This window comes from Hippocampus guttulatus, chromosome 19 (genome assembly GCF_054856545.1).
Source record: "Hippocampus guttulatus isolate MCC_2025c chromosome 19, RoL_Hgut_1.0, whole genome shotgun sequence".
NCBI classification, from domain to species: Eukaryota; Metazoa; Chordata; class Actinopteri; order Syngnathiformes; family Syngnathidae; genus Hippocampus; species Hippocampus guttulatus.
Genome location: NC_141279.1, coordinates 108,407 through 130,074, shown reverse-complemented (window position 1 = coordinate 130,074; position 21,668 = coordinate 108,407). Strand labels below are relative to the sequence as shown.

General features: G+C 60.6%; 5 protein-coding genes across 9 annotated transcripts in view; all 5 read left to right on the top strand.

The window, feature by feature from the left end:
* The window catches only part of ankfn1b (ankyrin repeat and fibronectin type III domain containing 1b), a 47,346-nt gene extending 42,039 nt beyond the window's left edge, over positions 1-5,307 (top strand). Inside the window, exons 24-26 of the transcript XR_015104051.1 lie at positions 1,305-1,582; positions 2,426-2,518; positions 4,171-5,307. The gene's annotated coding sequence lies outside the window, so the exon portion shown is untranslated. The remainder of the gene's footprint in view (positions 1-1,304; positions 1,583-2,425; positions 2,519-4,170) is intronic.
* A 3,056-nt stretch (positions 5,308-8,363) lies between these two features.
* On the top strand, positions 8,364-9,693 carry nog2 (noggin 2). Its single transcript, XM_086138481.1, has one exon. The coding sequence runs from the start codon at positions 8,371-8,373 to the stop codon at positions 9,004-9,006; it is 636 nt and encodes a 211-aa protein (XP_085994607.1). The 5' UTR covers positions 8,364-8,370; the 3' UTR covers positions 9,007-9,693.
* A 1,697-nt stretch (positions 9,694-11,390) lies between these two features.
* Positions 11,391-15,439, top strand: LOC147189328 (uncharacterized). Of its 2 annotated transcripts, XM_086139101.1 has the most exons (5): positions 11,391-11,606; positions 11,689-12,027; positions 12,754-12,999; positions 13,241-13,285; positions 13,361-15,439. In XM_086139101.1, the coding sequence occupies exons 4-5, from the start codon at positions 13,246-13,248 to the stop codon at positions 14,665-14,667; spliced, it is 1,347 nt and encodes a 448-aa protein (XP_085995227.1). In that variant the 5' UTR covers positions 11,391-11,606; positions 11,689-12,027; positions 12,754-12,999; positions 13,241-13,245; the 3' UTR covers positions 14,668-15,439. The 2 variants fall into 2 exon arrangements, with proteins under 2 accessions (XP_085995227.1, XP_085995226.1); XM_086139100.1 differs by lacking the exon at positions 12,754-12,999.
* Positions 15,440-15,598: 159 nt separating this feature from the next.
* On the top strand, positions 15,599-17,390 carry LOC147189327 (uncharacterized). 4 transcript variants are annotated; one of them, XR_015104142.1, is made up of 4 exons: positions 15,599-15,894; positions 15,974-16,923; positions 17,078-17,114; positions 17,228-17,390. XR_015104142.1 is itself a non-coding variant. In XM_086139104.1 (2 exons), exons 1-2 carry the CDS (start codon positions 15,855-15,857, stop codon positions 16,363-16,365), a joined length of 432 nt encoding a protein of 143 aa, XP_085995230.1. In that variant the 5' UTR covers positions 15,599-15,854; the 3' UTR covers positions 16,366-17,390. The 4 variants fall into 4 exon arrangements, 1 of the variants encoding a protein (XP_085995230.1); XR_015104143.1 differs by having other exon boundaries at positions 17,021-17,114; XR_015104141.1 differs by having other exon boundaries at positions 15,974-17,114.
* Positions 17,391-17,764: 374 nt separating this feature from the next.
* LOC147189326 (uncharacterized) lies at positions 17,765-20,951 on the top strand. Its single transcript, XM_086139102.1, has 3 exons — positions 17,765-19,098; positions 19,170-19,216; positions 19,303-20,951. Exons 2-3 carry the CDS (start codon positions 19,186-19,188, stop codon positions 20,352-20,354), a joined length of 1,083 nt encoding a protein of 360 aa, XP_085995228.1. The 5' UTR covers positions 17,765-19,098; positions 19,170-19,185; the 3' UTR covers positions 20,355-20,951.
* The last annotated feature ends 717 nt before the right edge of the window (positions 20,952-21,668 follow it).

Below are 21,668 nucleotides of genomic sequence, written 5' to 3'. Positions count from 1 at the left end.
AAATTTGCATGTGGGAGTCGCCGAATGTCTTTTTTCAAACGAATGTTTTCCCGCGATGGTCGGGTCGTGACTTTCCACCTCCGCGGCAAAGCACGCATCGCCATCCTGCCTACCGCCGGCGCGACTTACTGGCAGATTTGCGAGGCCTATTTGGGCGCGCGCGCGCGTGCGTGCGAATGCGAAGGCGGTGGGTGGGAAAAGTGAAGGCTGCCACCGCGGCATCAGTCATTTCTCGAGCCTCCCTCGCCCCCTCCCCGGGGCCCATAAACCTTTAAAGCACCTATAAAACACTCGGCGAGGCCTTTTTGAAGTTTTTATGAAGATCTGGCTTCATTGTTCCCAAGAGATGAGCCCCGCTCCGCTGGCGCCTCCGAGCTTTCTGGAGGTGCCAGTGAATACGGGAGGGGGTGGGGGCGGGAGCTCGCCGGGCCCGGGTGCGGGTCCCGGGGAAAGAAGGGCTGCGGGATCGGGGGAGGGGTCACGGCGGAGCCTGCGTTTTTACGTCCCACTGTGCGTGCGTGCGTGCGTGCGTGTGTTTCTGTCTATGTGCGTGCGTGCGAGAGGCAGTGTGACAACCGCATCTCGGCCCCCGTCGGTTCATTGGGACATCCGCGTGTCCTTTCAACGTTTCGGACGGCCTTCAAGAACGCGCAAGCAGGAGCGGCGAGCGCGCATGTGCCGCGCCACGTGGGAGTCTGCGTCTGCTGCGCGTGCGTTCGCAGACGACGACGACGACGACGGGGCCAGCAGGTTGCGCGCTTTGTTGTTTGAAGTGGGGCTCGTCGAGCTCAATGAATGGAGCCGGACCCCCCTCCATCTGTCTGATCCGCCGGCACCGGCGCTCCCTCCCAAATCCCGGCTCCGACAAACCGACGCGCCGGCCCCCTCAAAGGAACAGTTGGCAAACGGGACGGCCCATTAAACAGGCCCACCAGGAGGAGTGTGTGTGCGTGTGCGCGCGTGTTTGTGGCAGCCACCTGATGCGAGCGTGCGTCCATACCTGCGGACTTGCCTCCAACGTCACCCGTGCGACAAAAGTGTTTGGAGTGCTTCGAGGGTCGGAGACGAACGGTGCTCGACTTTCCCACTTGAGTTTTTGCTTGGCGGTTGGCGCTTTTGGTTTTGGGGACCACTCCTGCGTTTGGCTTACATGACCACGCAAAGGTCCCGAGTGGAAGCCCGAGTTGCGTTCAATTTCATCCCCGATGAATCCAAATCTCCAAGAAGAGGAGGGGGAGTGGGCTTTTTTTTTTCCATGAGACTTGTCGGTTCCCTAACAATGAACGAGTTTGGATTGTTTGCAGATGTCAACGCGAGTCAGTTAGCCGGAACAAAACGGAGGAACGCAACATTCGGAGGGGTTTGAAAACTGCGCACGCACACACACCAGCACGCATCCATGTTCACCACTTTGTGCGGCAGATGATGTCATGTCTTTCTGGAAACATGTGGGGGGGGGGGGCGTATTCCTTTGGTCTTTTTTTTTTTTTTTTCTTTTCAGGGCGAGCCTTTGGACCACGGGGCAGGATCGACGGGACCAAGGCAAGAGGCCGAACGCCTTCATCCGCGCCGAGCCGCCCCGGTGAGCGCTCGCACACACACATAGACAGGAAAAAAACAAAAGTGGACACGCAAACAGTTGCTTCGCAAGTGAATGTGGGAGCCCACAGCCAGCCTGACACAAGTTCAACAAGCATGTTCGCACCCGGGCCCAAATAAACGCGCGCCTAAAAATAACAACGCATTGTCACGTCGCCGCGCCAGTTTAAACACGCGCGCACACATGCGCACTTTCGCCCCCCCCCCCCCCCCCCCACCCACCCTCCCCCGGCTGTGTTATTGTTTTGAAAATATGATTGCGATGATGAATGGGGGGCGCGAGGAGGGGCAAGCGTCGGGGCCCCCGCCATTGTCCCCGAGCGGTGTGAGCCTGTGTCCATAGCTATAGAAACTGGGGCCACGCTGGGAAGGCATGCTTTCATCTCCGCCGCAGGCTCGCCGCTGCCAATGAGGGCTCAAATCAATCCCTTGGGTGGGGGGGGCGCGAATGCGCACGCACGCCGAGCACGTTCACCTGAGCGATAGATGCCGTGGGCGGGAGGCCGCGGAGACCGTCGGTGGGTCACCGGCGGCCATTTTTCCAGCCCAAAATTCCAAGGAGCCTTCAATTGACTTCAATTGCAAGATTTCTGGGCTGATGCCACCGCAGAAGCCGCTTGGGAATGTGCGCTGAAAAGCAGGAAGCCACCCGTGTGGATCTTTGATTCGCCTGTTTTGGTGGTTTTTTGAAGGCCTTTGCGGACTCCTGATAGTTGGCCCCATAAATCATTCTCTTGAGACTTCCGCACAACAAAAGAGCATTGCCCGTTTTTCTTTTAGTTTGTTTTCACTTTGTGGCGTTTGACCGTTGTGATGATTGCTTTAGGTGTTGGAAAATGTCGCCCGTCCTCGTCCTCAAAGAGCCGGCCGGCGGCGGCGGAAAGCCAACCGGGGTTGCCGCACACGTCCCAAGTCGGCGGTGAGTATGCCTTTGTCTCCCCGTCACGCCGCATGAGCCGACGAAGGCGGTGTTTTTCGCCTCCTCCGAACTTGACGGATGTCAAAACGCGTCTTCCGGATGGCGTCGGTTCTGCGTGCGCCTCAACGCTAAGCTTTGCGCGCGCGGACTTGGGCCCATTGGCCGGAACGCGCTCGCCGTTGTCGCTCGCCCGCGGCACCGGCCGGGCGAAAGGCCATCCGAGGTCCCGAGTGTACTTGATCCATTTCGCTTTGCGAAGGGACAAAGTCACTCGGGCATCGTCGGCTTTCTTTTGTGAATGGACGCTCTTGTTGTCGGAGCTCTCGACCGGCCAAATGCCAGGTGAAAGAAGGTCAACGAGGTTATTGGCACAAACCACAATTGTGATTCTGTTTGCCTCCGAGACCGACACCGCCGCGAGTCTCCGCTCTCAATGGCTCCTTGTTGATCCAACTTCTCTCTGAGTCGCGCTCTCTCTTTCTGTCCGCCGCTCGTGAAAGTTAGCGGAGCGCGCGTGCGTTTAACGGCCGCCGTCTGTTGCCCCGCGCACGCAAAGCGCCGAGCGGCGGCCGCCTCGTAGGTCTCTTTTGTACGTCTGCTGCCCCGAGAAAGTTTCCACGTCGGCGGCTCGGCGGGGATTGACCGGGTCAAATCTGATCAACTGTCCGGCACGCATATGTACGCGCGCGCGTGTGTATTTTTGCTTGACGTTGACTTGACTCGGTACTTGCCGCCACGCAAGTCACCGAATGAGAGACGTTGTCATCGAGGATGACGGGCGGGTGGGAATGGGAGTTCCCCATTGCCGCCGAGTTCCCATCCCAAAAAACAAAAAGACGCCTTCGCCCTCGACTGAGACGGAAGCCGCTCGATGTCCGAGCGAGGCTGCGTTTTGTGGACTCGAGCGCGCATGAAGTCTGTCGGCGTTTCGGTGGTTCCCGCCTCCCTCATCCAAGGCAGACGCCGGTGTTTGCCGGCGGCTCGCCGCTCCCGATGAGCGGGCCGACGCGCGTCGACATCCGCGACCTCCCTTTGACAAACTATGGATGGGCGCGCCCGTTCCTACCCGGCCCCCGGCCAACCTTTCAGAGCATATGCTGCTGTGTGCGTGCGCGTGTGTAGAATTGAAAAAAAAATTCAACGCCTTTCGCGCCGGCCTGAAACAAAAGCGCCTCGAGCCGCCGCAAAGACGCCGTGGCCGACTTTCCTTGGCTTTGTTTTTGTTCGCCAGTGCCAGTCTGCAAAGTATCTTGGCTCCAGACTCAACAGAACACACATGCCGCAGCCACGGGCGGGCGAGGGAACATCTGTCGCGGTCGGCGGCTGCGGCCGGACGCTTTTGTTTGGACACCTCGACGACGACGACTCGCGGCGGCGGCGGCGCAACGGCTTAGCGGTCGCACGGAATGGTTGAGCTAGCTTGCCCTCGGCGTTCGCCGGCGGCGTCCTTCTTCATTCCCCGGCAATTCCTTCCCAGCCCCGGCGCCCCGGAAAAGGCGACAGACGCGTTCCCTCGGAACGCGCGGCTCCGACTCCTACGTTAGCTCGGAGAGTAGACCGTGAAGAGCCCCGATTCGCTCCGATTGCGCAGAGTCACTTGTCCGTCGGACGTTTCGTTCACGCCGCTCATTGCGTCTTCCCGATTTTTCCAGGTGCCGCACGAATGAGCTTGACCGCTCTCTCCAAGATGGCGTCGATCGCCGCCGACATCGTCAAAGAGAACGCCCCCACTTCCGTGACTGTTTTGAGCCTTCGGCCAAAGGTGAGCGAGCGACAAATGGTCGGCGCGACGCGACGTGAAGGCCTACGGGCCCGCCGGCGCGTGGCTCACGCAAAGTTTGATACCAGGCCACTCTTTGATTTCTCTCTCGCGCAAGGCGGGCAAGCTACGCGTGACAAAAGCCCAAAATGCCCCCCCGCTTTTTATCTCTCCGTCTTGCCCGCTCTTCCCCTTTTGGCCGGTGGAGCCGGCAACAGTGACTCCATTGTGAACGATGGGAATCGGGCAGCGGGCCAATGATGTCATGGTGCCATAGGGAAGCCCGGCGGCAACGCCCTCCTGGCGCGTCGCAATGTGCCATGGCTCTTTTTTTTTTTTCCTGTTGTTTTCCGGAAGGCGGCGATCAGTTTAATTCCACCCTCATCACTCCCTGCTCCAGGGCCGGGGGTGACGAGGGTGGGGGCGCCGGGAAAAGCGAGATGCGAGCCGCGGCCAAAACGGGATGATTGCGCGTATGGCTTCCCGAGAGCGGAGCGCTCATTGCCCATTCGAGGAAAAGCAACAACGTGAAGTCATTTGACCTCAACCACCTGCTATTCCATGGCGAAGCCCCCCCCCCCCCCTTCCCGGTCTGAAAAAGGCGTGATTTGCGAGGCCTAAAACGATTCTAGCGGGTGGACCGTGAAACGGCGGGACGTTTTTCGCCGTGACGTTCACCGCGGCGCGCGCGTTGGCGTTGACTCGGCGCACCGCGGTGAACGGCGCGGCGCGTGCCCCCCGAAATCGGCCGCCTGGCGAAATGTTTCGGCGCCGTTTGGAACGGGCTCACGCGCTCCTCTCCCGCGTGATCGATGGCGCCCGTCGGCCAGCGAGCCGCCAAAGACGCGACGACTGCGAATCGCAACGCGAGCTTTTCTCCGTTCCAACAGCATGGAAACTCAACGAAACGCTGCCACGCTTTGGAGACCATTGCGTCAGGCTGGCGGAGGGCTCGCAACCACTTGGACGAGTGCTTTCGTCGACCTCAGAAACACTTTGATGCTGTTTACTGGCTATTTTGCCCCCCCCCCCCCAAAAAAAAGAGATAAATAACCGAGCCATCATTTTGAGGAGGAGGCAAAAATGTAGAAGCGGCTTGAAACGTAGCGTTAACGGGAGACAGATTTTTGACAGGCTTCCCGAGCCATCTGCTTTGGGTTAACGCTACGAGACGAGAAGGGGGGGGAGAACGGGTGAAGGACTGAACAACATGGAAAGGGCGACAGGGGAATAGAGAGAATGCAATATTGACAGGCAAGGCTGGAATGACATTGATTTGTGCTCCTAGACCCCCCCCCCCCCACCCCCGCTTTAAATTGTTGTGGGACGGGGAGAAAAATGAAGAATTCCACAATGGCCGCAATGCAAAAAAAAAAAGGTTTGTGAAGTTGGAGTTGCAAATATTTGGGAGTGCCGCGCAGGCGTAATTGGGGGGGGGGGGGGGGGGCGACGTGACCGTTGCAACAATTTTCCACAATTGAATTCCTTCTCTTCTAGTCAGGCATTCGTTCTTCGGAGAAGCGATGCTGGGTGGTTTTTTTTTTTGACCCCTCGCGCAAGCCGTCAGTCTCCCCGCCACCTCCCGTGCGCCGTTTTGGCCATCCCCGGCGGGCATAGCCGGCCAGTCTGGCCAGGCCCGCCCCTTGCTGTGCCCCCGTGCTGGCTAAGCCCCGGCCGGCACCTTGGCTAGAGCCCTTTGTGTGCAGTCGGGGGGGGGGGGGGGGCTCGAGTGTGCGCGTGCGCGTGTCGAGCATTCACAGCCCAAGGGGGGAGGAGGGGGTCCTATCGGCGCCTCGGGGCCGCCGCATTGCAACGCGGCGCACCCTCGCCGTGCGCCCTATTGAGACCCGAGGGAGCGTGAACAATCGCCGGCAAAGCAAAGAGCTAAGTCCCCTTGTTGTACAAGCCCAATTTTCCAGCCGGCTTCCCGGCCCCGCTCGTCAGAGGTTGACGGCCTTCGTTAAAGCGAGCCGGGCGGGCTTCTTTGATGAGCCGTGCCGCAGTAAACTGCCATTCGGCGCACCCGCGCCCCCCCCCCCCCACCCCCACCCTTCCTCCTCATCTCCGTGTCCCGGCCCAACTGTCGTCGCAGACGTGATGACGCCCCATGCCAAACGGCACGAAAAAATGACATTTGCGTCTTTCACGGTTTGGCGACGGTGGTTGAACGCGCGTGCCCCCGCTCTCCTGATTTTGGAGGAATGCGCCCGACGCCGACTCCCAATCTTGTTTGGCGATAAGATGGATGGGCGTGTGCCCGGGGGCGAGCCGGAGGGAGTCCTGATTGTTCACTTCCCGAGAGAACTTGGACTCGTGAAATATTGCGGGGATCCTCCGCCGTGCAGTCCCCTCACTCCTCGGCTCGTCGTGAGATTTGCTGAGGAATAGGGGGGGGGGGGGTCGCTTGCTCGGCGGACAGCCTAACACCCGCGGAGGCCACATAATGGACACCCGCCGTCCTGCGTTCAGCGGCTCAGCCCGACCGTCCCCATTGCCCCTCCCTATCCCCCCCCCCCCCCCCCCAAAATACAAGTTGTGTATTTTAGGGCGTCCTTTAATTGTGTGGCAGCGGCTGGCACTCCAAAGCGCATCAGGCAATGTTATTCCGCCTGCCGGATGAACGCCCTCTAGTGACCAACCCAAGAGAGTCCTAAACGGGGGCGGGCCGGGACGGCCCAAAGCAGACCATCCGAGACGCAATCAAGAAATTGAGTTGCAAACCTTGGATTAGAGTCGCTACTGGCCCGATGCGACGCATGCGCCAGCGGGGCCGCGTTGAGTGCACGCTCAGCATGGGAAAACGTCTCGCTGGCCATTTATAGCCCTTAATTGCGCGCCTATTTTGTGACCTCCGAGTTCACCGGGGCCAATTCCTGTGCAGATCAAATCCTGATGAACAAAGGTGGAATGCGAGGCGCCCCCCGCCCCCTCCACCCCCTAAACGTTTCTCCCATCCGTCCATCCCTCCATCCATCCATTCATTGCTCCCTGGGAGTGGCGCATGGGGACAGCGTATTGAAACGATTAGCGTGCATCTCGGTGGTCACAGAGAGCGAGCCAACCGGAGTCGGACTTGAAAGTCAAGCTTCCGGCGAACGCAGCTGAAGAGCGCGCCCGAGTCGCGGGCCGGCTGACATTTTGCGCGTTGCGAGGGGAGGGCTCGGCGCGAGGGGGTGGCCCGAAGGGGGACTGTCAATCAGTGAGAGTGGCCCAGGGGCGGGCGCTCCCCCGTGACACTCGCTCACGTCGGAGGGGCATATTTAACTTGGGACCGAGCACCCGCTCGCTCGCAGTCACGCTCACCCACGCGCGCTGTGTGCTTCGGCTCCGAGGAAGGGGCGCCGACCGACGCTCTCGCTCTCTCTCTCTCTCTTTCTCTCCCTCCCTCCCTCCCTCCCTTCCTCCCGCCCTCCCTCCCTCCCTCCCTCCCTCTGGCGCTCCCGCACGCAGTCGCCACTCGCCAAGCGGGGGAGCTTCTGTGGTAGCCGCCGGAGCAGAAGGAGAAGCGGGATTTTTTGCTTGCAGCCTTGCGCATTGGTAGGACTCTCGCCATGCGTGACGAGGAGCTTCCCTGCGTGGGCGCGACGCCTTGAAAAGGGCAACGCTCAACTCTTTGTGCGTGGAATAATAAGATCGAGCTATATTTGGAGCCTTCTCCGGGGGAGCGAAATGGGCTTTTGACCGGCTGGAATACTTCAACTTCTGAATGCGTGTGTGAGCGGAAAGCAAGTGAGCGCGGCGGGCACGTCGGTGCGTGAGAAAAAGAAAAAAAAGAAGAAGAAAGAAATCAATTCAAAGGGGAAGAGGGAGTGGGGGGGGGGGGCGGCGGCCCAGGGTAGCCCTCATTGCCGGGCACCTTTTCGGAAGCGGTCGTCGTCGTCGTCGCAGCGGTTACCATGGCAACCGGGAGGACCCCCGAGTGAATCCGAGCGGGCGGCGGAGTCCAGGCGTCCTCCCGAGCTTCGTCCGGCGATTTCTCCCGAGGGAAGAGGCCGGCGGCGGCGGAGCGCCACGCGCGGTCGGCTTCCGAGCGCCAATTGATGAAGTGACGAGGGTCGGCGGCCGCGCGCGCAAAAGTCCCGCCCCCCGCGACATGGGCGGCCCTCGGCCCCCGCTGCTGCTCTGCGTGCTGCTGTGCGTGCACGCCGGCCTGTGCCAGCACTACCTGCGGCTGCGGCCGTCCCCCAGCGACCACCTGCCCGTGTCCGACCTCAAGGAGGACCCCGACCCGGACTACGACCCCCGCGAGCAGGACTTGTCCGAGAGGACCCTGAGGAAAAAGCTGGGCAGCCACTTTGACCCCAACTTCATGTCGGTGGGCGCGCCGGCGGCGGGCAACCACTCGGCGGCGCCGGACGTCAGGCCGCAGGGGCCCGTGCCCAACGAGCTGAAGAGGCTGGAGCTGGGCGAGACCCCCTACGGCAAGCGCGTCAAGGTGGGCAAGAAGGCGCGCAGGAAGTTCCTGCAGTGGCTGTGGACCTACACGCACTGTCCCGTGGTGTACGCCTGGAAGGACTTGGGCCTGCGCTTCTGGCCGCGCTACATCAAGGAGGGCAACTGCTTCTCGGAGCGCTCCTGCTCCTTCCCGGAGGGCATGTCTTGCAAGCCCGTCAAGTCGGTCAACAAGATATTCTTGCGCTGGTACTGCCAAGGCTTTCTCAGGCAGAAGTACTGCACGTGGATACAGGTGCAGTACCCCATCATCTCCGAGTGCAAGTGTTCGTGCTGATCCTCCGACCGGACGGACGCGTGGACCGGACCGCTTCCCATTGCACTGTGAACTCTCGACGGAGGTGGGCGCCGGAGCAAATCTATTTTTTTATCTGCCATTTTCAAAAGTCAAATGCCAACGGTGTACATATTGAATCGAGAGGGATGCAGCTACTTTGAATTTCCGCCCCCAATTTGAACCAGGACCATATTTTATTGTCGTTGTGGCTGGAAGGGGGCGGGGGTCGCAGCACCTCATATGGAAGAGCTTTTTTTTTTTTTTTTGAAGAGACATTGCCGATGCATATGCTCCACCTCTGCAACAGGTGAACTTTGTTTTTTCAACTGACTGTTAATTCACTGCAATGCTGCCCAGAGTTTTTGTATCATATTCATATCAATATTAAGTTGGAAAAAAAAAACAGAAATTGAGGTGAAAGATTATATCAAAGCGTGAACTCAGCTTTTTTTTTCTTTGAGGAATACATAGTATATTAGAAATGAACAAATCTGTACGTTTTATTTATTATTTTAACGATTGTGAGTATAGAACATAAGGACAGAGACTAGCGGAATATACCAGCAAAAAAAAATGATGGGAGATGTCTATTTGAATTTGCCCCAAAAGGACGCAGAAATGAACAGCTGAAAACAGTGTACATGTTGTGGTCACGTTTGGAGCAATAAAGTCCATGTTTTCATCCTGCATGTGCTTTTCGTGTATGTCGATGTGGTCATCCACCCTGTGGGGAGGGGGGGCGGGGGGGGCCTTTCTGCGCGGGCTGGCTGTCGGACGCTCCGCGGCCAAAGCGAGTGCAGAAAGGTTCCCTGTTTACGATGCCGCGTAATGCGCGCATAGCTCGACGACCGCAAGCAAAACTGGCATGCGTTGGTCTCAAAGCGGGGCGGGGGGGGGGGGGTGTGCACGCTCACCCCTCACAGCCGTCCCGCCTCTCCGACGTCCGTGCGCCTGAGGTGTTAACGTAATGGCTCAAATATGATGCAGACGTTTCAAACGGTGTCTGTCTGCAGGCTCTGGACGGCGCACACAAGTTCCACTGAGGTATTTGGAGACCGGCGCCTATTCTAGTCTGACCACCCTGCGCCGAGGGGAGGGGCGGGGCGGGAGGGGGTGGGTGCTGGCAGAGGAGAAAAAAAACAAAACCAAACAAAAGCCGCCAAACATTGCTCAACCCCCCACACACCCCCCCCCCCCTTCTAACAGCGAAACATGAAAGAGAGACGAGCTCAATGTGGAATGACTAAGCGAGCGACGCAATCGCGGCTTGAAATAGACTCCGAAAAGCTTCGAGGCGCTGCGGGACACGCGCGCGTGTAAAATGCACATTTGCGGCCTCAATTTGACACTTGCCGCCCGGTGATTGTGACAGGGAGTCATGGGGGGGGGGGAGGCTGGGAAGAGCGACGGCAGCGTGCCAGTTGAAAAAAATATATGAAAGAAACCAAGGGGGAGGCAAGAGGGGGCGGTGGGGGCGGGCCGCTTTCCTGACTGTCAGCCTCTTTCTTGCCGTTTTTTTCAGAAGCGCGTCCGTGACTCGCCGGCGCCACTCGGCCGCCCCCTCTCCGCCGCGCAGAATGAAGCCCTTTGGCAAACGGCGACCCTTTCGGCATTTTAGAAGCGTGTGAAAGGCAAGATGGGCCGCCGAGGGGTGCACCTTTTGGAATCTCAGCCGTGAATAATTCCCAAGATGAAATGATCAAGCCTGAGAATTGACGGACAGTCGCGCCGGCGGCGGCGACCGAAAACGACGCTCGCCGGATGCGGAGCGCGTGGCCAATTTGTCCCAGCCGAAGACGGAGGCCATCCTCCCACGAAGGGACTCCCGTCTTCACATGCCCGCGCGGCCTAATTTATGACTTGACGCGGACCCTTGGAAAAGGAGGAGGCAAAGGCCTCGCAAAGAACCCGTCGCCGCGTCTTTCGGGCGCAACCGAGTCCACTCGGCAGACGTTAAGAATCGAGGCCGAGGCTCAGAGTGGACCCGCGTGCGCAAATCATCCGGAATGCGCGCGTGCCAAAACGCACACGCGCGCAGTTGGGTCCAAGAGAGTTGCGGGCCGGGTAGTTCGCGTAAACCTTTTTGGGCAGGAGGGGCCCCGTGGAGTCAACGAGTGTCGGCGCACCATATTGGCGAGCGCTTGAACTTGTACTCGGTCTGAAAAAAAGCGGGATTGGATTGGTGCATCCCTTCAAAACAAGCAAAAACAAAACAAAGCGCACATCCACAAAAACGCAGACAGAGACGGCGGCGAGGCTGCATGGCTCCAACTCGGGCCCAAGGCCCATGGCGGGAAAAGCCTGTGAGTCAGCACAGTTGAGGTTATCGATGATGACAGGGTATTAGATGGAGGGCGGGGGGGGGGGGGGGGGGTTCTCACACACACACACACACAGACCACATGAGTTAGTGCCGTGACTGACGGAATGTCGGGGGGATCGTCTTCCGCTGCCTTGTGTGCGCGTGCGCAAGCGTCAAATATTCCAGAGCGCTTGGGAGGCCCAATGACCAACGTACCGAGATGACCGGGAAAAGTCAAAGTTGGTCAACGGCCATCCCCCAAAGGTGATTTCCCCGCAGAAGCGTCGGCCGCTCCCCGGTGAGCATCAAAAGGCGATCCGGTTGATGTCTGCGGGTTCTTTTGTCGGTGTTCCGAAAGCTCCTCTTTGCGTCTCTTGCAGCGCTTCGACGCCGATCCGGGTGAGCGCGGGCCCGGCGCGATCCGTCACGTCCGTGACCGGAGCCGGATTTCGGGGGTTGGCGCCGTGACGTCGGCACAACGGGTGAGCGCGGGCCGATGGGAATGGAAAGCCCCGCCCCCGGCCACTTAGGCCAATGAAGCCGCAAGTACGCCTGACGCTCTTTCTTGGCTTCCGGGACTCCGCCGGACGCTCGGTTCGAGAGCCCCTTGATTCCGCGTGGCAAAGTGTGGCCGCATTCCTCGGGGGGCGAAGAGCGGACGCCCGCGAGATCAAAGCCCACAATGCTGACCGTGCGACAGCTGTATCCCACAAGGAAAGGTAAGTTGCGTGTGTGTCCCAAGTCAGAAGAAGGCATGTTGTAACAACGTACTTTTTAAGAACATATCATCAGAGCGCATCAGAACAGAGGAGTCACCGCTAATCTGGTGAGCCGCCACCAAATTAGAATGGAGTCAATTGTCCCCCCGCAAAGGATCAAGAATACCCCCACCTGTGGCTATTGTCTTACAATCTGTCGACATGTGCTGCTTTGCTATACACGTAGAAAAAAGCTCTCTTCTACTTCTACAAAATCTGCCAAAGGCTAAATAGCTGCGCTCCCCCGCAAGCCTTCCGTCAACTCGTCGGAGCCCAACGGGAGGCTCGCATTCAAAGCCATATTGGCCGAGCGAAGCGACATCGCCACCCGGTGGCAAGAGGCGCCTCTTCAGCCCGGCTTGCGCTTGACAGCGATGTCACCCGTGTGGCTTTTTGGGCGAGGGAGGGGAAACCAACGATCGGCGGCGGCTTTTCGGGAAGCGGGCGGGCGAGAACGTTGACGAGCGTTGAACAAAACGGCAAACGCCCAACCACCGAAGGCGGCTTCGCCGAGACCCGTTCCCACGTCGGGAGGAGGGCGCGAGCGAAGGGCGTCGCCGCCTCCGGACGCCGGCGGGCCCGCGCAAGGACGGGCGGCCGGACCGAGACGCCGGACCCGACTTGTCGACGTGACATCGCGCTCGCGCGTGCGATTATGTCGTCGTCACCGCGTGTTTTGTTTCAAAGCCGTTTGACGGCAAGATGCGGCGATGTCACAGAGCAACAAAGCGCCGTCGCCGCCGACCGCCGGGCTCCCCGCCCGTCCGCCCGCCACCAGCGCCGCTCACAAGTTGCCATCCTCGCGGGAACGGCGGCGCCAGCGACTCCCCCGCTCCGCATCGGCATGACGAGGCCCAAAACGGCGCAGAGGGAGCCCCTTTGCTACCGCCGAGGGCAAAGAGCTTAGTCGAGCGCAGCTCCCCCGAAGCCGAGGTAAGCGCTTCCAACGTCCGCCGGCAAACGCTCCTCCCTTGCCGCGTCGCGGCGGCGGGGCCCGAGCGTCCTCCCTTTCTCTTTGCCGAGCGTTTTTGTCCGAGGCGCGGCTGCGAAAGCGCCGCGCCGCCGTGACGCGGCGATCTGCATCCGATCTGAATTTGCACTTTTGCCCTCGTCGGTTTGTTTTCAACCGGCGCCGAGAGCGCCTCGATTGACCCGCGGCCTTTGTCTCTTGTAGGCGAAATGGAAGGACAAGGGGACGGACGGCACAACGGTCCCAATTGTGAGTACTCGACGCCGTTTGCGTCGGATCCCGCGCCGACGGCGGCGTCATCCGCGCGTGTGGCCTCTGTTGCAGGCTACCGGATCCCGCTGCCGATAGGGAACGGCGCGCGCAATATGGAGACCCTGGGCCTGAGGGTTTTCATTTTGAACCAGGAGATCATCTTTTCCATCCACGCCATGATCAGGCCGCCCGACGACGACCCGCCCGACGACGACGGCAACACGGAAGACAACGACGAGGACGAGGACGACGACGCCGAGCGGGACGAAAACATCGAGGACGACGTGGAAGAGGACGACGTCGAGCGGGAGGAAAACATGGAGAACGTCGAGGACGAGAACGAAACGGAAGACGGCGACAGCGACGCCGAAGACGACGACGGCGACGCGGAAGACGACCGCCGCGGCCACGCCCACCCCGACTACCACGCCGACAATCACAACCCCAACGACGTGCACCTGAACGACGACAACGCCGTGCTCCTCTTCCGGATCCGGGTCAGGCCGCTGCAGCACGGCGACGTCTTTGACGACATCTTCCTGGAGTTGCGTTTGGTGAACAACGACGACTTTGACGAGATCGACAACAACGAAGAGCACAACGGCGACGCCAACGCGGAGAACGTCGACGTCGACGACGACGGATTCGAAAACGACAACAGCGACGACGGCGACGGCGACGACGCTTTGGAAGACGGCGACTGTCGTGACGACGAGGGCTTTGAAGACATCGCCCGCGACGGCGAAAGCGTCCGCGACCGCGCCGTCGTCGGCAGCGTCGCCGACGAGGAGACGCAAGACGCGCTCGGCCCCGCGGCCCGCCGGGACTCGGACGATCCTCTGCCCGGACCGTCGGGGGAGAGGGCCGTCCCGGACCGAGACGACGCCGGCGGGGGCAAACGACTCCAGTGGTGGGACGAGTCCGATTCGGACGCTTTTTCCGACAACTCCGGCGAAGAAGAGGAGCGCCGCCTCCGCCGCGGCGCCTCCGAGCGGCGCTCGAGCGACGACGTGGATTCGCAAGACGACAAAGGCGGCAAGAAAACCTGCAAGAAAAACTTCCTATCCAACTCTGAGGACGAGGACTTTGCCTGCCGCTCCAGCGACCGCGGCGCCGAGCGGGAATCGTCCAGGAAGAGGCGGCGCCGAGAGGGAGGAGCGCCGTGCGAGACGGGAAGAAACCAGAAGCGCTTCCGACACGGCGACACCTCCGACAGCGACGCGGACGACGCCCGGCCCGAGCCCCGGAGGACCGCGGCCCCCCCGGAGCGGTCCGGAGACGACCCGGAGGACGAAACCAGGGACGGCCCGAGAGACTTTGCACCCGCGCCGTCCGCGAGTCCGGCGGGGAGAATTCCGCCCATTGCCCGCAATGGCTGATTTGATGGCGGCTCGGAGCGGTTGGGGCCAAAGTGACGCGCGCTGCTCCGCGGCGCCCGGAGGCGGCGCCGGCGAGCCGGTCCCCGCCCCCCACCCCCGCTCGTCGGCCGCGAGAGGAGCAGCGTGACTTGAGCTCCCGTCGCGCTGTTGGCGCAACGTCACGACCGCGACCCGAATCGGAGCCGATCCAAACTGTAGCGACGTTGAACGGCCGTCCGGATGGAGAGAGAACTCCGGACACGTCTTTGCTCTCGATGAGCGACCGGTGATGAAATCTCGCATGCTGCTGCGAGGTTATGATTTATATCTAAATCCACATTTTCCATTTTCCCAATGGAAGGAAAGTGCCCGAGACCCCTTTTCACCCCTTTTCTTCTCGCACGTCCCCGTCCGATCGGAATCGGCCGAGTATGCGGAAACGCACCGGCGGGGGGGGGGGGGCGTTCGCCTCCGCCGGGACGGGCCGCGCTCGGATCGTCGATAACCGACAACTACGATCCGCGAGGACGTGACCGGCGGGTATCCAAAGACTTTCCGTCGTACCGCCCGATGGCGCCGCGAGCGTTCAAAGCGACGACTCTTCTCTTTGATGGTCGGACCGAGCAAACGGGGGCGTGTCGGTTTCAAACGGTCCCGCTGGCTAGCGACGTCGCGCGTGTCCGCGCGCTCGTGCGTCGATGACATCCGTTGCTTTGTTCAAAGCATTTGCCAAGAATGGTAACAAAGAGCTGACGATGACACCGACTATTAAAGCCTCCCTTGTTTTATTGTGCATGCACCGAGCGCCATCTTTTCTTCTTCTTTTTTCCTCGGCCGATGTTTTGAGCCTTTTGGTTTGTTTCCAATCGCAAAGATTCACCTGGAAATTACTAACCTGAATGTTTTTCTCGCTTATCAACGGCAGTTTTTCAGAGCGGCTTCCTGGAGTAAAGGTATGTCGATACAAGGCGCCTTTTAGAATAAGGCAAACGCATTTCTTTGATGTCATGTCTATTTTTTGAAACCCAAATTGCATCCCTAATCCGAAGCGCTTGACCTCACGAAGGTCGTGGGCGTGCTCGAATCCGCCCTGGCTGTCTCGGGCCATCTTTTTAACGTTTGGAATCGGGGGCGTACATTTGGACGCCTCCAAATGTTTTCCGAGCGCGCGCCGTCTCGTCTCGGATTTTGGATTCCTTTCGGACCAAATGGAAGGACAAGGGGACGGATGGCACAACGGCCCGAGTAGTAAGTCGTTCCCTTTGGCCTCGCCGTTTCGGGCCTTTTTCCACGTTGACGGCGGTTTCCGTGTCTCGATGAATTTCAGGTTTCCGTATTCCGCCGATTATCGGAAATCGCCCGCCCGACGACGACCCCAACGCGGAGTACGTCGCCGTTCTGGACTTGATCGTCAACCGGGAGATCATCTTTGTGAACGAGGGCGAGCCGTGGCCGGTCGACGCCCACGTCGGCGAGAACGTCGACATGATCGTCGACGACGAGAATCGGCCGCGAGAGGTGGCGATCGGAGACGCGGCGAGCGCGGAGGAAGGAGAGCGCCCCGGGCTGGGCTGCTCCCGCAAAGGCGACGCGGAGGGAGACGGCGACGGCGGCGGCTTCCGCTGGTGGGACGAGCTTGACGGCGACAGTTCCGACGGCGGCGAGCGGGACGTCGGCGACGCGGAAGGGCCGAGGCGCAGTCCGACGCGCCCCTCGTGAGCTCGGCCCGGGGCGGCGGAGCTTCCGAGGGGGTGGGGGGGGGAGACGCGTTCCGGGAGCCGGACCGGAAGGAGGAGCGGCGCGCGCACGGCCGCTCGAGAGTGCCTCCTTGTCGAGCGTGCCCGAGTGTAGGGGAGAAGGCGGACGGGGTTTTGCGTGACGCGTGGGCTACGCCGAGGGGCATCCGGGCCGGTACGCGTGCCATTCCACTGACGGGTGAAAACGCAGCTGCGTTTCTTCGGACGTCGCCGTGGACGTGGAAAGTGACATCACGCCCGCTACATCGATCATCACCGCGATGTCATCGGGCGCTTTGGTCAAAGCGCGTCCTCTTCCGTTTGTAGACGTGTCGCCGTGACGCAAGAGCGCCACCGTCGTTTCTCCCGGCGGAGACGTCTTTATCCGCCGTCCGTTGACGTTTGAGGTGCGTGCCTGACATCTTTCCAGACGGCGGCGTCGGCTTTGACGTTGCAACTCGCTCGGTCGGGGTCGGCGCGATCGCGACCGGGGCGTGACGCAAACCGACCGCTCTTCAATACGAGGCTTCCCTCAACACGGGTAAGCATCTTTGTTGGGGTTTTGGTTTTTGCTGTTCATGTTTCAGTAGGTTCTGTACATTCGGTGACATTTGTTCGGGCGGGTGGTCTCCCGTGAGACTTCGCAGAGCGTCGAGACAAACGTGTCACGTAACCGCTCGACGGATGTCTTCCAGGGCAAAATGGACGACGGCCGGCACGACGCTCCCAATGGTAAGTTGCTCCCTCCGCTCTTGACGTCCGACGGCCTTTTGCGCAAAGCGTCCCGCTAACGGCGCGCACGTCGGCGGCGGTGACCGTGCGGGTATCCGTTTGCCGTCGCCCAGAGGTCTCCGCCCCCCGAATGACGAGCCCGACGTGGAGTTCGTCGCCATCCTCGACTTCATTGTCAATCGAGAGATCATCTTCGCCAATGATCCCGAGCCGCGGGATCCGGACGACAATCGTCACCCGATTCCGATCGACGACGCGGAAGGCGCCAACGACGGACCGCGCGACGCCGCCCTTGGGGCCGAGGTGCGGGCGGAAGTCGACGGGCGTACGGAAGCGCTCGAGCGGTGGAGGGAGCCTTCCGTCAACGACGACGCCGAACGTGGAAGCGGAGGACGTTTCGTTTCGGACGGCCGCGCCGCGCCGACGGAGAACGACGGCTCTTCATCTCCGAAGATGACGACGGAGATGAAGAAGAAACGAGGCCCGACCGACGTTTCCCGCGCCGGCGCGAGATTCGTCCAAAGAGTTCCGACAGTAGCCCGGACTTTGACTTCTATGAAGTCAACCCTCTACTTAGTGCGTGGAAGCGAAGCTCGGATTGGCAAGATGAAAGCGGCGACGCGGAGTCCAAACCCCCGGCAGAATTAGCCGCGGGCCGCGCCGCCGACCTTTGCGAAAGCGTCACCGACCGCCATCCGGCGCGGGAGCCGTCCGATTCCGAGGAGAGGTCCGAGGACTTTATCGAAGGAGAGGCGGAGCGCGAGCCGGCGGCGCTCGCTCCGTCGGGGAAGCGTTCCCAAGGTGCGGCCGGCCGCCGGACGGAAAGGGGAAGCGGCGGCGAGAGTCGCGTGTCCGAGGAAAGCGCCGACCGGGACCGTCCCGAAGGAAACGACCGACGGTCGCGAGACGACTCGGATTCGCGAGAGACGTCGGAAGCCGACCGCGGCTTTTCCGAAGCGCCCGAATCCGACGCCGGGACGGGCGGCGCGGCCGGGAAAGGAGGAGTTTCTTCCCGCGAAGAGCCGCGGCCCGGATCTGGAGAAAGGAGGCCGGGCGCCACTTTGAGATGACCGGCGGGGCCGCGGCGAGGAAGTCTCTCCGCCTCTCGGAAGCGGCGCGGCCGCGGCGACGGAGGGCCAAGCCGGACGAGAAGCGGCGAGCGCCGCTGACTTTAAGCGGCCCCGTCGGGAAACGGCAAGCCGTCCGCTTCCGGGAGGAAACCGCTTCGCGAGCGCCCCATTCGGAGCGAGAAGACGAGCCGGCGCCATCGCACCGGCCCCTGAGCGCCGACGCCGGTGACGAGCAGTGAGTTGGGCCTGAAAATCCCGTCCGCTCCCATCCAAAGACTTGAGAGGGGAAAGTGAGCCCACGCGCCTTCACTGATGGCAAACTCTCGGCCGGTGACAACTGGCCTTTGCAACCAAGGCCGCTGATCATGGGGCCACGGGTGGGGGGGGGGGGGGGGCGTGCGCAAAGCGAAACGCATCTTTGGCACGTGAACTTTTCGTCCTTCGCCAAGTCGTCATGAAAGCCTCGGCGGCTGTCTCGGTGCAAACGGGGCCGCTCCATTCTTTGTCTTCCAGTTGCCGCCGTCAGAGAGCCCGCCATTCGGGGAGCTGTCTTTTCTCATTTGGCCAGTACGTGTCAAAGGTCGAATGAGCGCCACGTTTTCTTTGGGGGGGGAGAGACTCTTGGAGCCATCTTTCATTGGCGGGACAAACCTCGGGCGCAAAATGCGCTCATCATCGCGACGATGTCATCTTGTGTGATGACGGCGAGCGCCTTTGTTCAAAGCGTTTGCGCTTCACGTCCCCCGTTGCTATGACACGGACCCGACGGGGCCCCGACGGCTCGGCGCGGACACGGCCGCTACCTTTCCGTCGGCGTGAAAGCAACCGAAGCCCGCGAAGGAAATCGTCGTCGCCGACTCGGGGCCGCTCAGTAAAACCGCAAAGCTTTTGCGGACGGCTTCCCTGCGCTGCGGGTGAGTCGGTCGGCGCGCGAAGCGTTGCGCGCGACCTCCTCCCGGGTGACCTTTTGTGCTTTTCCTTCAAGGCTTCCTTTGGACGAAATGGAAGGACGGGGAGACGGACGCCACTCCGGTACTTGAGATTTCTTTTGCCGTTGAGGTCAACCGCCTTCCGTTTCAAGCGCACGCTTCTATAACGCCATCTCGAACCCGTTGCAGGCCACCGTATTCCGCTGGCCGTGGGAAGAGGGGAAGCCGATTTGCGATTTCGGCGATTTTGCATTTCCTTGCACAGCGATGAAATTTCCTTCATCATCGAGGCGGCGCCGCGGCGAGCCGAAAATGACGACGACGACCGAGCCAATCTCGAAGACGTCGTCGACGAGGAGGCCGACGGCGGCGGCGGCGGCCGCGACGACGACGACGACGACGATGCCGTCGCAGAGGACAGCGAGCGCGACGTCGGCGACGGCCACCTCGGGGACAGCGACAGCGATGCCGCGCTCGACGACGACGAGCGACTTTTTGTCGATACGCGCGTCCAGTACGCGTGGCTGCGCTTCGTTTGGCAGGTGTGGCCGTTCTCGTGCGCTGACGTCTTTGAAGAAATTGTCTTTGAATTCCAAGGAATCGGCGAGGAAGACTTGGCCATCCGCGCCTACAACGCGGCCTGGGAAGACGGCGAAGACGGCGGCGGGCGCGACGCGGCCGATGTACGGGTCGGCGGCGACCGGGCTTCGGAGCCCGCCGATGAGCGCCCTTCGCCTTCGCCTTCGCCTTCGCCCGCGCCGACCGTCGGATCCAAGGCGGAGGAAATTGACGAGGAAGCCTTCCGATGGTGGCGCGACTTTGATTACAACTTTTCCGAGAGCGTCGGCATCGACGTGGACGAGGAAGACCCTGCGCCCGCCCGATGTGAGAAGAGGACACGGGAGAGCGCGCAAGAAGCCGGGCCGGAGAGGAAGGCGGCGCTCCGGCTCGACTGCGAGCGCGACGCGCCGGAGGAAGAAGAGGCTCGGGAGGAAGGCGGCTCGCTCCCTCGTCCGGACGAGGCCCGGGCCCAGGCGCGACCTTTACCCGGACCGTCCAGGAAGAGGTCGAGAGACGAGGCCGGCCTCGACCGAGAAACCAGGCGGACCAAACGCTTGTGTCGGCGCTCGGAATGCGACGCCGAGACGTCCGAAGACTCGCTCTCGGGCGCGGCCGCGAGACTCGCACCGCCGAGGAAGAGATCGGAGACGGCGGACGGACCGGACGCCGACTCCGCGTGACGCCCGAGGAAATCCGCGGCGGGGTCGTCGTCCGAGCGGGTGGGAGAACGTGGCGCGGATGGCAACGGGTTAGTTTTCATTGATTTCTGGATTGAGCGGGCGGGGCGGGGCGGGGCCATCGAAAGAGTTAGCCGCGGTCCTCGTACCTGACCCGGAAGGTTTTCCGACCGGTTGCTCTCGGCCTACGAGATTGGACTTTTTGTCGATTTGAGAAAGGGCGCGTGAGCGTCCTTCCGAATGGTTCTCGTCGCTTCTTTGAAAGGGAATGAAAGACTGGAAAAAAAGATTGGGATTACCACCGCCACAAAGACACTTGGACAGTTGGAGTGAACGCATCCCTTTCTTCTGTGTGTCCCCGGGGTCTTTCTTTCTTCTTGGATTTGACTTTTCTTGTTCATCTCAGCCGCTTTGTCGGTTTGGGCTCGGTTCGTTTTTCTTTTCAAACGTGCTTCATTTGACATTGAATATTAGTTTGTTGTTGTTTTTGAGTGTCAGAGTTACAAAGAATAGTCGTGCGTACTAAAGTAAATGAGCGGTCGACCTTCGTCTCCTGTACTTGACGGACGGCGCCGCCCAAATAAATGCATTTCAAAGTCACGCCGAAAGCTTGTGTGTGACGTGAATTGACGAGGACGAAAAACGTCGGGCGTCGTTAGCGTTGTCAAATTCAGACCTCGTTTGGCTTTTGTTTTTGATCATTGATTGGCCTCGGTCGACGCGCCGCTCGGCAAACGGATTCTGTCCAGATGATCGGCTCCCCTCCGACGCGAAACGTCGTAAAATAGACGCGAGGCGATATTCCAGATGAGATGACCGCGACTTTTGGGGTGGAAAAGAATTTGGCGATGCGAGCCAATCGGGGTGAAATAGATGAGCGGTCGTCGTGCTTGATCGCGCTTTCCGCCGCTTATTTTCGCTTGCGTTTTCCGGGAGGCCTTCCGTGTCTTGAATTTGTAGCTTTGTCGTGGCTTTGGGGAGTTTGCAACTTGACGGTGCGCGCGCGTCTCCAGCTTTGACTCATTCATTCAGCCGGAGGGTGCCGCTCGTGTCAAAGCAAACTTTTTACGATGGTGTTCCAGGTTGCCGCGTCGCTGTTTTCAGAACGCGCGTTGAGTTCAAAGAAGAACTTGCAGCTGGCAACGCTTTGCCATAATGATGCTTTGCACGCTGAATTCCACACAAATGAAGGCCGTACCTGGAGACTCCGCCCCGCGCTCGGACATACGATCGCGAACGCCTTTTTTTTTTCGCTCCACGGCTTGGAGAGACCGATGAGAATTTCCACCGGCCCCGACTTGTATTAAATGTTCTCAG

Bases quoted from the DNA above. Each gene is read 5' to 3' on its own strand.
- LOC147189328 (XM_086139100.1), top strand. From the start codon at position 11,991: ATGCTGACCGTGCGACAGCTGTATCCCACAAGGAAAG. The intron at 12,028-13,240 runs GTAAGTTGCGTG...TGTCTCTTGTAG, and splicing joins GCTGTATCCCACAAGGAAAG to GCGAAATGGAAGGACAAGGG. The intron at 13,286-13,360 runs GTGAGTACTCGA...CCTCTGTTGCAG, and splicing joins ACGGCACAACGGTCCCAATT to GCTACCGGATCCCGCTGCCG.
- nog2 (XM_086138481.1), top strand. From the start codon at position 8,371: ATGGGCGGCCCTCGGCCCCCGCTGCTGCTCTGCGTGCTGCTGTGCGTG.
- LOC147189327 (XM_086139104.1), top strand. From the start codon at position 15,855: ATGGAAGGACAAGGGGACGGATGGCACAACGGCCCGAGTA. The intron at 15,895-15,973 runs GTAAGTCGTTCC...GATGAATTTCAG, and splicing joins ATGGCACAACGGCCCGAGTA to GTTTCCGTATTCCGCCGATT.
- LOC147189326 (XM_086139102.1), top strand. From the start codon at position 19,186: ATGGAAGGACGGGGAGACGGACGCCACTCCG. The intron at 19,217-19,302 runs GTACTTGAGATT...AACCCGTTGCAG, and splicing joins GGGAGACGGACGCCACTCCG to GCCACCGTATTCCGCTGGCC.